Source organism: Ixodes scapularis, unplaced genomic scaffold, assembly GCF_016920785.2.
Source record: "Ixodes scapularis isolate PalLabHiFi unplaced genomic scaffold, ASM1692078v2 PGA_scaffold5__190_contigs__length_132052651, whole genome shotgun sequence".
In the NCBI taxonomy this organism is placed as follows: Eukaryota; Metazoa; Arthropoda; class Arachnida; order Ixodida; family Ixodidae; genus Ixodes; species Ixodes scapularis.
Genome location: NW_024609880.1, coordinates 90,024,507 through 90,038,774, shown reverse-complemented (window position 1 = coordinate 90,038,774; position 14,268 = coordinate 90,024,507). Strand labels below are relative to the sequence as shown.

The window sequence follows — 14,268 nt, the reverse complement described above, 5'->3', positions numbered from 1 at the left end:
AGCGATTACTAAGTTATCCGATGAATCCACGTTCAGTAGAATCTTTAGTACCCCTCTAACACGAACGTTATTCATTGGTCTCTTTATGCAGTTTAATAGCACCGACGTTACTAGTGTTCTCTATACAAAACACATGCTTAGTTTGCAAAGCTTTCGGAGTCAGATATTTCAAGTGCGGCCCCTGAAAATCTGAGTAAGAAGGTCTTGCGTTTTAGTTGCAAATCCAGGTCACATGCGTAAGCATATACGCATATATTCGGAAACAACCATACTGCAACTTGATCTTCAGACCGATACACTCGAAAGTCAATGTTGTTATATGTTTGAAGTTTTGTGATGTTAGGCACGTAATATTTGCCTTTAAATTAGGAAAATATAAGTTTGTCAGAGCTGACGGACCTATATCAAATAAAAGTAATATTCTTTTTCAACATCAGCAGAAAAAAAAAAAAATCCCTGCCAGAAACAGTAAGCGACTGGTTGCTTAGAACACCTCCTTTTTGAAGCGATGTGCTCCTGTGCCCGACGGCTGGACCGCACGACCAGCCGACCCAGTTGACCACCGCCCACCCCACCCGCAAACTTCTCTCTCACTTCGAGGGGAGAAGGAAGGGGAAGACGAAGGGTGCCTAGCGGTGATCATCGGCTCAGCGCGTTTGACCCCGCTTCCCGCTTCTTCGCTCGTAGTCCGCTCGTCGCGCCATCTGGGAGTTCCTGGGGGAACTAAAGCAAATGTCTCCCAATCCTGGCCTTGTGAGCGACGTTGTCGGCCATGTTAATTTGATCGTAGAAAGTGCGTAAGACAGCTTCGGAGCTGTCGTAGGATTTTGTCGTAACCTGCGCAAAAGTTACGACAATTTCGTTTCGAGAATACGGATTTTCTCTCAAATTTGTCGTACGCATTTTTTTCGTCGTAAGTTCGCTTTGAGAATCTGGCCTCTGCTTCGGAGTCCAAGCACCCGATCGTCATTCACGGGAGAAAATGTCCCGGTTGCGCTCCTAATTTATGTAATAACAAAAACGGCTTGACATAACAAAAATAACAATTTAATTAAACGTTGCGCCTCCAATGCGGGAGGCATCTTCAGTAGAGCACAGAGCGAGTGAGAGTCGCACAAAAAAGTTCGGCTATTTAGGCATAAAGTTTGTGTACACGTCCGGCAGGGGGCCACGGTTCTTGTTTACCAGCCATGAATCACTTCCGCATTTGTCTTCTGGATGAACCAAGATTCCAGCAGCTTCCTCGGTCCCCACCTTATATCTCTCGCCAAGGTCGGTGCCTTGCCAAAGTAAAATTGGTGTCCTCACGTCCATGCGTGGTCGACGAGTTCGGACTTGAAGCGGGTGGCGTTCGTGGAATTGGCGACATCCAGTGCGTGTTCTTTTAGTCTTGTTATTCTTTTTCGTCCCGTCTCTCCAATGTAGGAAGCATCCCATTCCTTGCAGTGCACCTGGTAGATCACACCTCTGGCGGGGTCGGGTCTTTTGGCATGGAGATAACATTGACAATTGTTCTTTCGTACCCCCAACGGCCTAAGGGCGCGTCCCAATTCCTCCGAGATGCACACGACGTCACGTGTTCGTTCGGCTCGATCCGGGCGCCGACGGGACATTTGTTTCTTAACGCGATTGACAAACCAGTAGGGGTAGTTACGTTTTTTCAAAGCCTCCCGCACATGGCTAAGTTCTTGAATGCTAAGTGTTGACTTAGATGGGACAGTTTCTAAACGATGAAGTAACGATCTTACAACTGAGCTTTTGTGTTCAGTAGGGTGATGAGAGTGGTAGTCAAGAAAGTTTTGTCTGTCACATGGTTTACGATATACGGATGTCTCCATCTTAAAAAAAGGTTCACTAGTTCTATGGACACGTACATCTAAACACGGCAAGGCACTATCGGTTTCATGTTCGCAGGTGAACTGAATTGAGGGGTGGACACTATTCAAATTGCGGTGAAAATCAGTTACGTTCTCTCTGTTAACCATTACAAAAGTGTCATCGACATAACGACGGTAGAACTTCACGGGGAAATCAATGCCAGACATTACCTTTCCTCAACATATTCGATGACGAGGTTCGAGACGGTTACGGAAACTGAACTCCCCATAGGGCATCCGCTGACCTGATGATATATGTCCCCATTAAAACTAAGATTACACTGGTTGAGACAAAAACGCAAAAGGAGTATACCGTCTTCAACAAGGAGGGTTGTGCGAGTGGACAACGACTGGTCTGCCAACAACCGGTCACGGGCGACATCAACCGCCAGGGCGTTGGAGACATTCGTAAATAATGAAATCACATCAAAGGATACTATAGCCTCGTGCGGGAGCAGGGTCTGAGCGCGTATAAATTCAACAAAGTCATGGGAATTCCGGACGCTAAACTAATTTTTTCTTGTAAGAGGGCTCAGAATCATAACCAGATATTTGGAAAGGCTGTAAGTGGATGAACTAATAAAAGATACAATCGGGCGTAGGGGGCAACCCGGTTTGTGAATTTTGGGGAATCCATACATCTTGGGTGTCGCGGCGTCAAAGGAGAAGAGACGACAGGTCGTCACTGATGCGTCCTTTATTTTTCAGCTCTCGAAGGTGGTCAAATAACTCTCTTTCGGACTTAGCAGCGGGATCTCTTGATAGCCTGACGAAATAGTGACTGTCGTTTATAACTTCATACATCTTCTTCATGTAGTCATCCCTATCAAGCACAACGGTTCTCTTTCCTTTGTCGGCCTTTAAAATCATGATGGAGCTGTCTGACTTCAACTCATTAAGAGCAATGCGTTCTTGTTGACCAACAAACAAATGTCGCATCGGAGCCTGGATCGAGCCGAACGAACACGTTACGTTAAGGGTTTCGGAGGCATTGGGACGCGGCCTTAGGCCGTTGGGGGTACGAACTGTATACAAACCCTACGGAACAATCGCCAATGTTATCTCCAAGCCAAAAGATCCAACCCCGCCAGAGGCAGAAAGGGTCGTGATTTACCAGGTAGTGCAAGGAATGTGACGCTTCCTACATTGGAGCGACGGGACGAAAAAGAAAAACAAGACTAAAAGAACACGCACAGGACCGCCACCCGCTTCATGTCCGAACTCGTCGACCACGCATGGACGTCAGGACACCAATTTGACATTGACAAGGCATCGACCTTGGAGGGGGATAAAAGGTGGGAACCGAGGAAGCTGCTGGAATCTTGGTTCATCCAGAACGACAAACGCGGAAGTGATTCATCGCTGGTAAACAAGAACCGTGGCCCCCTGTCGGACGTGTACACAAACTTTGTGCCTAAATAACCGAACTTTTTTGTGCGACTCTCACTCGCTCTGCGCTCTACTGAAGATACCTCCCGCATGGGAGGGGAAACGTTTAATTAAATTGTTATTTTTGTTATGTCAAGCCGTTTTTGTTATTACATTTATCAGGTCTTCGCCCGGCTTCTGGAGTATTTTTGCGCTCCTAATTTCACCGGCACGACAGCCATGGGAGGCCACTGCGAGCAAATGGGGAGAGAAATAATTGAGGCCTATCGGATGGCGACAAGCCCGGAAAACATAACCACCCCGTCCATTTCGCTCTCAAGAAAGGAGATTATCTTTCTGAGGCCCTTAAAGGGCCCATGAAACGATTTTTGGGTTGGGATAAATCATTTTAGATTGGGATTTTACTAATAGCACATCGTTCAGTGGACCAAAAGAAAAAGGTAGAAAGTCAAAAGCCTGACTTTCAGTGCGAAAATTTGAAAACAAAGCGGACTATTTCGTACCTCCTCCCCTTCGCAACCTCTCTGCCTTTTCACTGTGACACAACCGCGGTCCCAAAAGCGCGTTATCGGGTCCAAACTGACGTCACACGCAACCGGACCTCACTTATTCCCTTCACCCCTAAGCTGACATTGTGGTGGAAGCTACGCGCTTGCCGGACCAATCAGCCGCCTCCCTTTCATCACCTGACTTCATTCTCTGCAGCCACATTTGCAACGCTCACGTGGCAAGTGTGGCTGGCCCAGCGAGCACGTAGCTTCAACAGCACTGTTAGCTTCGGAATGAACGGGGTGGGGAAAGCAACTTGTGTCTGAATTTTGAGCGACGGGCTAATCTTCTAGGGGGAGAATGGATGTGTCCGGATTATACAAACGAGAGTGCGAGCAAGAGGGGACTCCCCCTTTTCGTCTTCTTTAACTGTTTGGTGGAATGCGCGATTTATGAGTTGAGGAGGAAAGCGAAACAGGAAAAACAAATACTTTACATACAAACAAATAAAGTATTTGGGAAAAAGTTGGAAAAGCGTTTCATGACCCCTTTAATGCAAGCCGAACGCTGACAGACTAGGCAAGGCGACAAGGTCACCGGCAGAAGCGGCCTTTCTTTTATGCGTTGTTGATGCGCCTTCGACCTCGCCTTTTGCAAATCCTCCCCACCTGCTTTTGCGTCTTCGTGTGGCTGTCAGCGAGCGCGACAGCCGCTTTAAGCAAATCAAAAGGATGAAGCGAAACGCGTGACTCAGCGTGACCTCTCTACATAGGACGCGTAGGACAAAAACGTTTGGACGAAAATTTGTCACGTGACTTTTTCTGTCACGCTGATGGGATCTCTAGGGCTGTCGTTTTCGCCGTTTGCCTAGTTATAGAAATAAGCAGGCCACGTAGGTCCGGTTTTCGAACTGGACTCTTCAGTGTTCTGTTGCTTTCGTGCGTTGCAGACGCGGCCGTGTTTTTTCGTCGTAAACGGTCGGAATACGTCCATGCCAATTTTTCGGTAACAGTCATTTTTTGCACCGGAGTTCGTGGAATACTTGTGATGTGTTTGTTGGACACGCTTCGGCAAAAACTGCACTTCGCCGACGACGAGACGTCAGTTGAATGTGCTCAACCTTCTTCCTCGAATGTGTTTGTGGGGTGCCTGAGTTGGATTATGCATCTATCAAGGATTACATGATATCGCTCTTTTATTAGTAAGTACACTGCAAGCATGATTCTGATAGTCGTCCTGCTTTCCTTTCATTCTCCGCGGTTTTACGTGTGATGAGTTTTGCTTGGCATGAGGACAGTGTTAATTGTATTTTATAATTTGCATTTCGTTTTACAGAGAAGTGTGACCTTTGTAAATATGTTGAGAATACACTGTGTGTAATGATAGTTGTTTAATAAACTTCTGGGAGTGATCGAAAAAATTTGTTTGTCCGTATAAGTGATTGGATATGCAACAAATGACATGCAACGTACACATACTTGCACGACGTTCGGCCAATACGAAGCAGACGCATCGTAGAGTTTTCGCACAATATTACGCGAACGCTAGGCCGGGGCGAAACAGCTGTACGGCAATACCTGCCGGGTATCAAACGGTGGTGCAAAACTGGACAGTTGAGCGATATTGGAACCGACTTTCGGCCGGCACTGGCACGATACTGCAAAGTATTGCCGTGCTGCTTGGGAACGGAGGTGATGACATCTTACTACCGTGCTTCCAACGCTTATTTATTTTATTTCTCTTCTGGGACGCGTAAAAGAGCACTTCTGTGACACACCAGAGATATTCGAAACTTGGGCTGGCCTCTCGGCTTTCTTTGCCACTTTTGGCACTTATTTGGCACTTCAGTGGGTAGCCAGAAGAGCCAAACTTCGGCATGCCCCGAATCGACAAATTAAGATTTACTGCGGCAGTTATGGCTCAAGTCTGGCACTTACTTTGGCACAACTGTGGCGGACCAGAGAAAAGCCAAACTCGGCGAGGCTGAAATACCGAAATTAGGCGTTGCTTTGGTAGTTATGGCTCAAGTATGGCACACTTCGGCACTCCTGTGGCGTATCAGAGAAACGCCAAATTTTGGCGTGTCCGAAATACCCAAATTAGGCGTTGCTCTGGCAGTTACGGCTGAATTATTGCATCAACTTTGGCGCTCCTCTGGCGGACCAGAGAAACGCCAAACCTTAGCACGTCCCAAATACCGAGATGAGGCGTTGCTCTTGCAGCTATGGCTGAAGTATGGCACCAACTTTGGCGCTCCTCTGGCGGACCAGAGAAACGCCAAACCTTGGCACGTCCCAAATACCGAAATTAGGCGTTGCTCTGGCAGTTATGGCTGAAGTATGGCACCAACTTTGGCGCTCCTCTGGCGGACCAGAGAAACGCCAAACCTTGGAATGCCCCGAATTCCCAGTTTAGGTTTTATTATGGCAGTTATGGCTCAAATCTGGCACCAACTTTAGCACTCCTCTGGCGGACCAGAGCAACGCCAAACTTTGGCATGTCCAAAATACCCAAATTGGGAATTGCTGTGGCAGTTATAGCTCTAGTATTGCACTACTTCGGCAATCCTGTGGCGGACCCGAGAAAAGCCAAACTTTGGCACGTCCCAAATACCGAAATTAGGCGTTGCTCTGGCAGCTATGGCTGAAGTATGGCACCAACTTTGGCGCTCCTCTGGCGGACCAGAGAAACGCCAAACCTTGGCACGTCCCAAATACCGAAATTAGGCGTTGCTCTGGCAGTTATGGCTGAAGTATGGCACCAACTTTGGCGCTCCTTTGGCAGACCAGAGAAATGCCAAACCTTGGCATGCCCCGAATTCCCAGATTAGGATTTACTATGGCAGTTATGGCTCAAGTATGGCACCAACTTTGGCACTCCTCTGGCGTACCGGAGAAGAGCCGAACTTTGGCATGCCATAGGATCGCCCAACTATGGCTATAGTTAGGCACCGTACTTTGGCACTGATGAATGCCATGGTGCAAAAACCTAACTGCGCCAAAGTTGGGCCCTTATGTTTGCCAGACCTTTGCCCAAGTTGGGCATTCCTCTGGCGTGCTGCCTGGGTATAGCTTTGTGATAGCTAGGTAGCAGAGTATCTACCATCATCCCATCACCCTCGCTCACAAGCTCCATTTAAACATCGTTACCAGCTCTCATGACTCTCTACACTATATCTTACCACGTCATCATCAGATGCGGCGCCGCAGACCTTCATCGTAAATGCTACTTGCCTTTCTGCGCCGCCGCGGCTCTCCTGAACCAATATAAATATTACTATTGCTATTACTAACGTCGATCAAGGGCTTTAGGGCATAATAACACGAATCTAGGTTCAAATCATTCAAACGTTACTTCTGAATCTTAAACGACGAAGATACAAACGCAGTTTAATGCTCTGCTTTGGTCATTGCATTCGCTACCGTAAGCGTAGCAGGTGACAACTTAAAAAAAAAAAAAAATCTGATTTAGAAATTAGATTTCAAACAATATGTTCTTACTTTTTTATTATTTAGGTGATTTCGTTTGTCTATTAGGCTTCAGGGAATGGCGTCTGAGCCTCATAACTGTCACCCTTTCCGATAATACCTCTTTTGTTTATTGAGCCTTTTAGTCATAACGAATCCAGCGCCACGGGAATTACAGTAGATATATTTTTGCAAATCACAGACCTAGAACTAAAAAGCTTCCCCTTGAGCTTGTATGCGGAAACAAAACATCAGGCCATTAAATCTGTGTTCTAAAACACATTTGGTGTGTGTGTTTGATATATCTTGTAGTATTTTAAAAATTAATTTTTGCAAGATTATTAATGTTAAAACGAAAAACTTCCGTTCGAGTAACTGAGCAGCTAGAAGCACCACTTAAAAAAAAGAAGAAATTCCTACCCTCAGTAGGCTATTATCCACGTTTAAACCCGGTAGTCACGCACTCTGATGATGGTTAATGGCAATGCAAAAGCAAAATAACCCGGTATTAACGTCTTGAGATCCAGTAATGATTTGGCGTAACGCTAAGTTAACTTCTTCATAACTCCAAAACATGAAAGGTTTACAACTTCCTGTAATGCCGAATCGGAACGCAGCTCTTGAGGAGGAGGAGGGGAGGGTAAGGAGGGGACGGTATGCCCCTCCCTTTCACCCGTACCCACTCCTCCCACCTCATCAACTCCACCCGTGCTCCTTTCCTCCTCCCCCTCTTCTCCTCCTCCTCCCTCCTTCCCCTCCCCCTCCTCCTCCTCCCTCTTGCTCCTCCTTTTCTTCCTCCCTCCTCCTGTTCCTCCTCCATTCTCTTTCTCCTTCCTCCTCCCCCTCCCTCCTCCCCCTTCCTCCTTCCCCCTCCTATTCCCCCTCCCCCCTTCCGAGTGGTGAATTATGGGAAACGCCCCATAATGCAACTCGCGCGTCACCGCGGTGCATTATGGGACGTTTTTATAGTGCACCGCGCGGTTACGTCAACGGGGACGGCGACGACGACGCGTTATGGCGTAACCGGCGTAACCATAACGCCGACGTGTTATGGTTACGCCGACCGCGACGGCGATGCCGGCGCCACTCAAGCCACAAACGGGCGCCTAAGAACTGCGCTCTAATCAAATTTTGTATTTTATTAATTTTTTTTTGCACTCAAGATTAACAAAGAACGAGTAGTCTAGAACATAAGTACGATAACCAGACAATCGCCATTTCAATCAAACTTTAATAAAAGGAAAATGAATAGTTTTAAGTGCTCGCGCTGGGTCCGAAATCACCTATTTATTAGTTGTGTTCTATATGGTTAACAACCAGAAGACTTAAGCTCGAAAGAAAAAAAGATATTCCTCTCGAACAAATTAAAGCTTTTAAGACTTATCTAAGGAAGGCACGTTTCGTTCCTGAATGAACTTTGTTTTTCTAAGATTTTATTATAGAGAAAATAATACAGGTATCCGCATCAAAACGCAGAATTAGTTCTCAGCGAATGTACAGAAAATGCTACAAGAAGGTACTGTTCGTCGTGTAGAGAGGCTTTTACACAATGCATTTATTAACGTTAATATATTACATATTTTTAAAATGGAAATATTGGCTAGTTGATACACGATTTTTTAAACAGCAGGATATGGGATGTTTTGCGATTCTGCTATGTTCTAGACACATACCAGTACTAGCTGTCTCCCAGTGATGATGAATTTGGGTGTATATATACTATTTAAACAATACAATTGATTTTAATCATCAGGTTACAAATACCGTCAACTCATCTCTAAGTGTTTTTGTATCATTACACATATGCTGTATTGACTTTCCTTCAGTTGTATGGAACAGCTATGGAGATACTAACTAATGCAGTATTGAGCACGTTCAAAACATTGTCTCTTCTGTGATCATTACGTGCAATTCAATTTGTTTTATGACTGGAAACGAAGATGTAAACTTTTTGGGCTTGCAACCTTTGTGTAATAGGCGGATGGTGAGTGGTTTCATCTTTTTGCATAATATTGTTAGTGGTATTATTTATTGCACAGCGCTACTGAAGTGTGTATATTTACGTGTTTAATAAGAAAATGAAATGGCAAGCAATTAAGGGGCTTATATGAGACACGTATTATTTTGCCTTAATTTTCTGTGGAAAAAACTTTTTTGCGTAACAGTCACGATATAAGGCGCAAGTTAGGTGGAGTTCACCACCCGCTCTAGGCCCCGCCCATAGAATGGTGGTCCCGCACCAGGGATGTAAAAAGGCTTTGGAGCCGACATCACACCACAACACAGGTAAAACCGGGCGACCTTGGGGGCGTTCCACCGTCAGCGACCTCTTATTCCAGCTTGACTTGGGATTTTCTAGTATGGCTGGCTTGAGCCGGTATGTCGCCTCTTATTCATACCTCGGTGCCCCCCACACTACAACTGGATTGGCTTCGCTGTTCAGCTAACCATGCTCGCGAGCCGGATGTCTCCATGTCGCGACGTCCGGTGCGTTCTAGTCTGCCGTCCGCACCGTCTGCTAGGCGGAAAGGCAGAGTCGTTTGCAGACAATCACCGCTTTCAACACCTCGCAGCTCGTCTTGCAAACGCGGCCCATAAACCATGTTACCGCGATCGAGCGGTTAGAAACTCTCTGTAATATAGGCTCTCTAGCATGACACTGTAGCTTCCGTTACGTTATTTATTGTCACATCGGGACAACTTTTGATGTATAGGCAGCATAGGACGCTTAACACACCAGTCAAAGGTGCGCCCTAGGAACCACAGTAAGACGCGACCATGAAAGAGGCGCGTCAGAATTTGCCGTCGCTTGCGTCCGCCTGCGAGTCCACTCACGTCTAAATCCATCTGCAAAGATCGCCAGACTCCTGCGCCATAGGCGACCATAAAACGGCCTTGAACTGTTCCAGCATGCACGAACCACATCTAGTACAAGCGTCTGCCAGCGTCTGTCGATGTGCGGTAAAAAGCGACCACGAACTAAAAAATCAACAAAATACGCAGTCCTTTAGCTTTCCTGTTCTTGTTTTTCTGCATAGCGTCCGCGAGCAAGGTGGGTGAGCATCATGACGAGCAATTAAATTGCGGCTTAAAAATGTTCGCTTTAGCAAGCCAGGTGAACTGCTCAAAATTGTAGAGCTAAGTACACTCCGAAGCGAAGGGACGGAAGCATACCTTGACAAACTTGACGCAGGAAGAACACCTGATTTCTTCCAGCCAAATAGCTCGCAAATGCTTAGGTGTGTAGGTTGCCTCTCAGTACCGCAACCATGGTCGCAATCACGACAGCTGCACGATTATCAGAGTTGCGGATTCGGGTTTACGGTAAACAATGCTTTTATTGAGCACCAAAACCCGCAAACGAACAAATCAAGCCAGATCCAGAAATTAGTTTGCGTGGGGCGCTATGTTTAGGCCTGTCGCGCTACGAAAACAAACACCCGCACATCGCTTCCGAAAGCGGGTGCTTGCGAAAGTTGTTTGCTGGAAACTACGTCGGTTGAGGCAATCTTTCGCTAAACACCTCGGTGAACGCGAAACAACTTGCACGCTGGCAGCCATGTTCGTTACCGTTTAAAAACAAAACGAAACAGACAGTTTTTTATAGTTTTGAAAACGATATTTACTCTATATGTATAATTTGTTCATCGAACATAAAAAAGGGTCGAATCAACGAGAACTACGGCATTGAAAAACAATTTTACAACGACATTCCGCGCGTCAATGATCTCTCTAACCAATGAGAGCCTAAAAATGGAGTTCCTGGGCGGGGCCTGGAGCGAGCTACCTCCTTCTAAATTAATCTTTTTCGAGATGTGTTGTGTACATGCGCAGGCCTTTCTCCCGCAGCGGTGAAAGCTCTAACTTGGGTTGGCGTCCGGAAGAATGGTTGCACTACCTCTCCGTCCTCATCCGCAACTCGGATCAGACGCAGAGAAGGCAGGAAAAGTATCGCAGCTGTCATTCTATCCGCTAACCGTAGTTGTAGCTTTAGCCACTTGGTGTCGTTTCTATGTGAAAAGGGTTTATTGCGTCTAGCAACATAAATATTAAACAGCTGTTTTTTTTCTTTTCGTGGGAATAAAAAAAAATTGTTTAAAATGAGCCCTTAATTTTTTTAGAGCGCAGCTCTTAGGCGCCCGTTTCCGGCTTGAGCGGCGTCGGCGTAACCGCGCGGTGCATTATGGGTAAATTTTCCCGAAGGAACCCGAGGTCCTCCCGAAGGAACCCGAGGTCCTTCGGGAGGACCTCGGGTTCCTACGGGAGGACCTCGGAAGGACCGCGGAAGGACCTCGGGTTCCTTCGGGCGGGCCTCGGGAAGACCTCGGGAGGACCTAGGGGGGGGGGGGGGTCACGTGACGATGACGTCATCAGTGATGATGACGATGACGATGCGGATGCCGATGACGTCATCAGTGACGTCACTGATGACGTCATCAGTGACGTCACTGATGACGTCATCAGTAACGAAGACGATGGCGATGCGGATGCCAATGACTTCATCGGCATCCGCATCGTCATCGTCATCATCACTGATGACGTCATCGTCACGTGACCCCCCCAGGACCTCGGGTTCCTTCGGGAGGACCTCGGACGCACCTCGGGTTTCTTCGGGAGGACCTCGGAAGGACCTTGGGTTCCTTCGGGAGGAGCTCGGAAGGATCTCGGGTTCCTTCGGGAGGACCTCGGGAGGGCCTCGGGCTCCTTCGGGAGGACCTCGGGTTCATTCGGGAGGACCTGGGGGGGGGGGTCACGTGACCTGGGGGGTCACGTGACGATGACGTCATCAGTGACGATGACGATGCCGATGACGTCATCAGTAATGTCACTGATGACGTCATCAGTCATGATGACGATAGCGATGTGGATGCCAATGACGTAATCGGCATCCGCATCGTCATCGTCATCATCACTGATGACGTCATCGTCACGTGACCCCCCAGGTCACGTGACCCCTCCCCCCCGAGGTCACGTAATCTCCCTGGTCACATGACCCCCGAGGTCACGTGACCCCCTCCTTCCGAGTTCAACTAATCCCCCCAGTACCCTTCCCTCCTCCTCCTCAAGAGCTGCGCTCAAATTCCGCGTTACAGGGAGTTGTAAACGGCTTTCCTTTTTTCGTTTTTTTCAAGGTTAAGTTTTGTGCGATCATTGAATTATCCTTCCGTTTTACTCGACACTGATTCCCTTACACGTCTACAACTGGTGTTTAACAAATTCGAATCCAACTTCGATAAGTTTGATGTTTATATTTTTGGATGCAAACAACCATTTAGAAAATGCATTGACGTGTTTCTCTCATTTTGACATCTGAAAATTCGTTCTTGACATGTTGATTCTTATTATGATGACGTAACGCACCACTAAAAATGGGTACAGTTGTTTCTGTGGCACTGAAATAAAGCACAATAAATAAATAAAACTACATGCGCCGTAAAACAAGGACAAAATATAGAGACACAACACGGAGCGCTATTTTGTCAAAATGCTTAATTAAAAAATAATCGACTACTTGTAGATTCTATCAAGTAGCTCACGCAGAAATTAAAATACCTTATCTGATAGGTGATCTGACGGCACGCTTATACATTTAGTGTCCCCCGCAGTCGAAAAATGAATATTTTATGATGCATACACTTCTAGCAATAATTTGCTTCTTAACGTCTTGGAAAGTATCGCTTCTTTTTCTAGAATCACGGTGCATAAGTATCAATCACACTGAATAACGAGGTTGACCTAGGGGATACTTTTTTACAGACTGCTCGTGCTCGCGTGCCGTGTCGTTAGCGGATCTTCCCGTTTGAGCCACGTATTATTTCCCTCAGTTCGTCAGGATTTCATAGACGTCTGAAATCGCATATTCTAGGTACTGGTTAGTGTAATTTTTTTGCACACATCACCTTTGTCTTTACCTAATAGTGTATATAAATAGTACTTTTTTAATAACATTCAGTTCAAAATAGGTTTTCATGTCGTCTCCCTTCCTTTTTGTTCCTGTTTTACGGCGCATATTGTTTAATAAATATTGCCATTTTCAGATTTTATTGTTCTCTTAATATCTACTTGAATACAACATCTGAATTAGTTTTCAGCATCCCGTCTTGTTAAAGACACGATGTGTACGGGTGTAGCGAAGTTTTTTCAAGCAGTAGTGGTACAAATAATCAGAGAAGAAAAAGAAAAGTGGCTTCTAAACACGAAATATTACTACAATTGGTGATAAAGCGACCTGGAAAAGATTTATCTCGAGATGAAATAGCGAATAACGAACCCTTGTTGCATCTTGACTTTCGAAGTTTGCCGGATCTTCCTCTGGTAGTGGAGCCGTGGTAGCTGTCTCTTGAGAGTAGCTACCCATTATAAGACAGAAAATAGCAAGGAGCGACTGTAAGGACATTCTGAGATTCAGCCTGAAACAATATTTCAATATGTGTTGGGACGACAATGGGTTCCAGTATTTATACTTTAACGAAAACACTTGCTGAGATGCTCAAACCAATCACAACTAAGAAAAGTCGTAAAATAAAAACAAAATATTATTTTAATTAATTTTTTTAGGCGAGACTCATTCCGATTGGCTAGCTGAGAAGAAAGGCGGAGCTTCACTCATTCTGACGCCGTTGCAGCTGTTGCCGTCTCCTGTAGTCAAGGTGTGCGATATGTCAGACATCTGGTTTCTGAAAGCGGCGTCCGCTTTGTCGCCTTCAAAAAGATTCAGGAACCTAAGCACAATGTGCACATTATCTGCCTTTCACTATTCTAGAATTTTCATCTGGTAAGAATACCCCCAAACGTTTTTTAGCGTACTTTGTAAAACACAGGGCATGTAGAAACAATAAACAAGCAAGGGGTCAACACGTTCACTTATTTTTTCTTTTGGATATCCTGACCATCACTAGCACGCTTTTCGCATCATTTTCCGCATAAAAACCTAGCGTTTCATGAGCTTACTTAAAAAGGGCAGTTTTTCACATGGTACTGTATATTTTGTCAGTCGAATTAAAATGTCAAGATAGGTCCGCGTGTGTATATTAAACTTTTTTCTT

The 14,268-nt window shown here is 46.0% G+C and overlaps 1 protein-coding gene across 1 annotated transcript in view; it reads right to left on the bottom strand.

Moving 5' to 3' along the window:
- LOC120843585 overlaps window positions 1-13,619 on the bottom strand; it is an 80,489-nt gene extending 66,870 nt beyond the window's left edge. The window contains exon 1 of the mRNA XM_040214990.1: window positions 13,490-13,619. Coding sequence (XP_040070924.1) covers window positions 13,490-13,619 — 130 coding nt within the window. The remainder of the gene's footprint in view (window positions 1-13,489) is intronic.
- Between the last annotated feature and the right edge of the window lie 649 nt (window positions 13,620-14,268).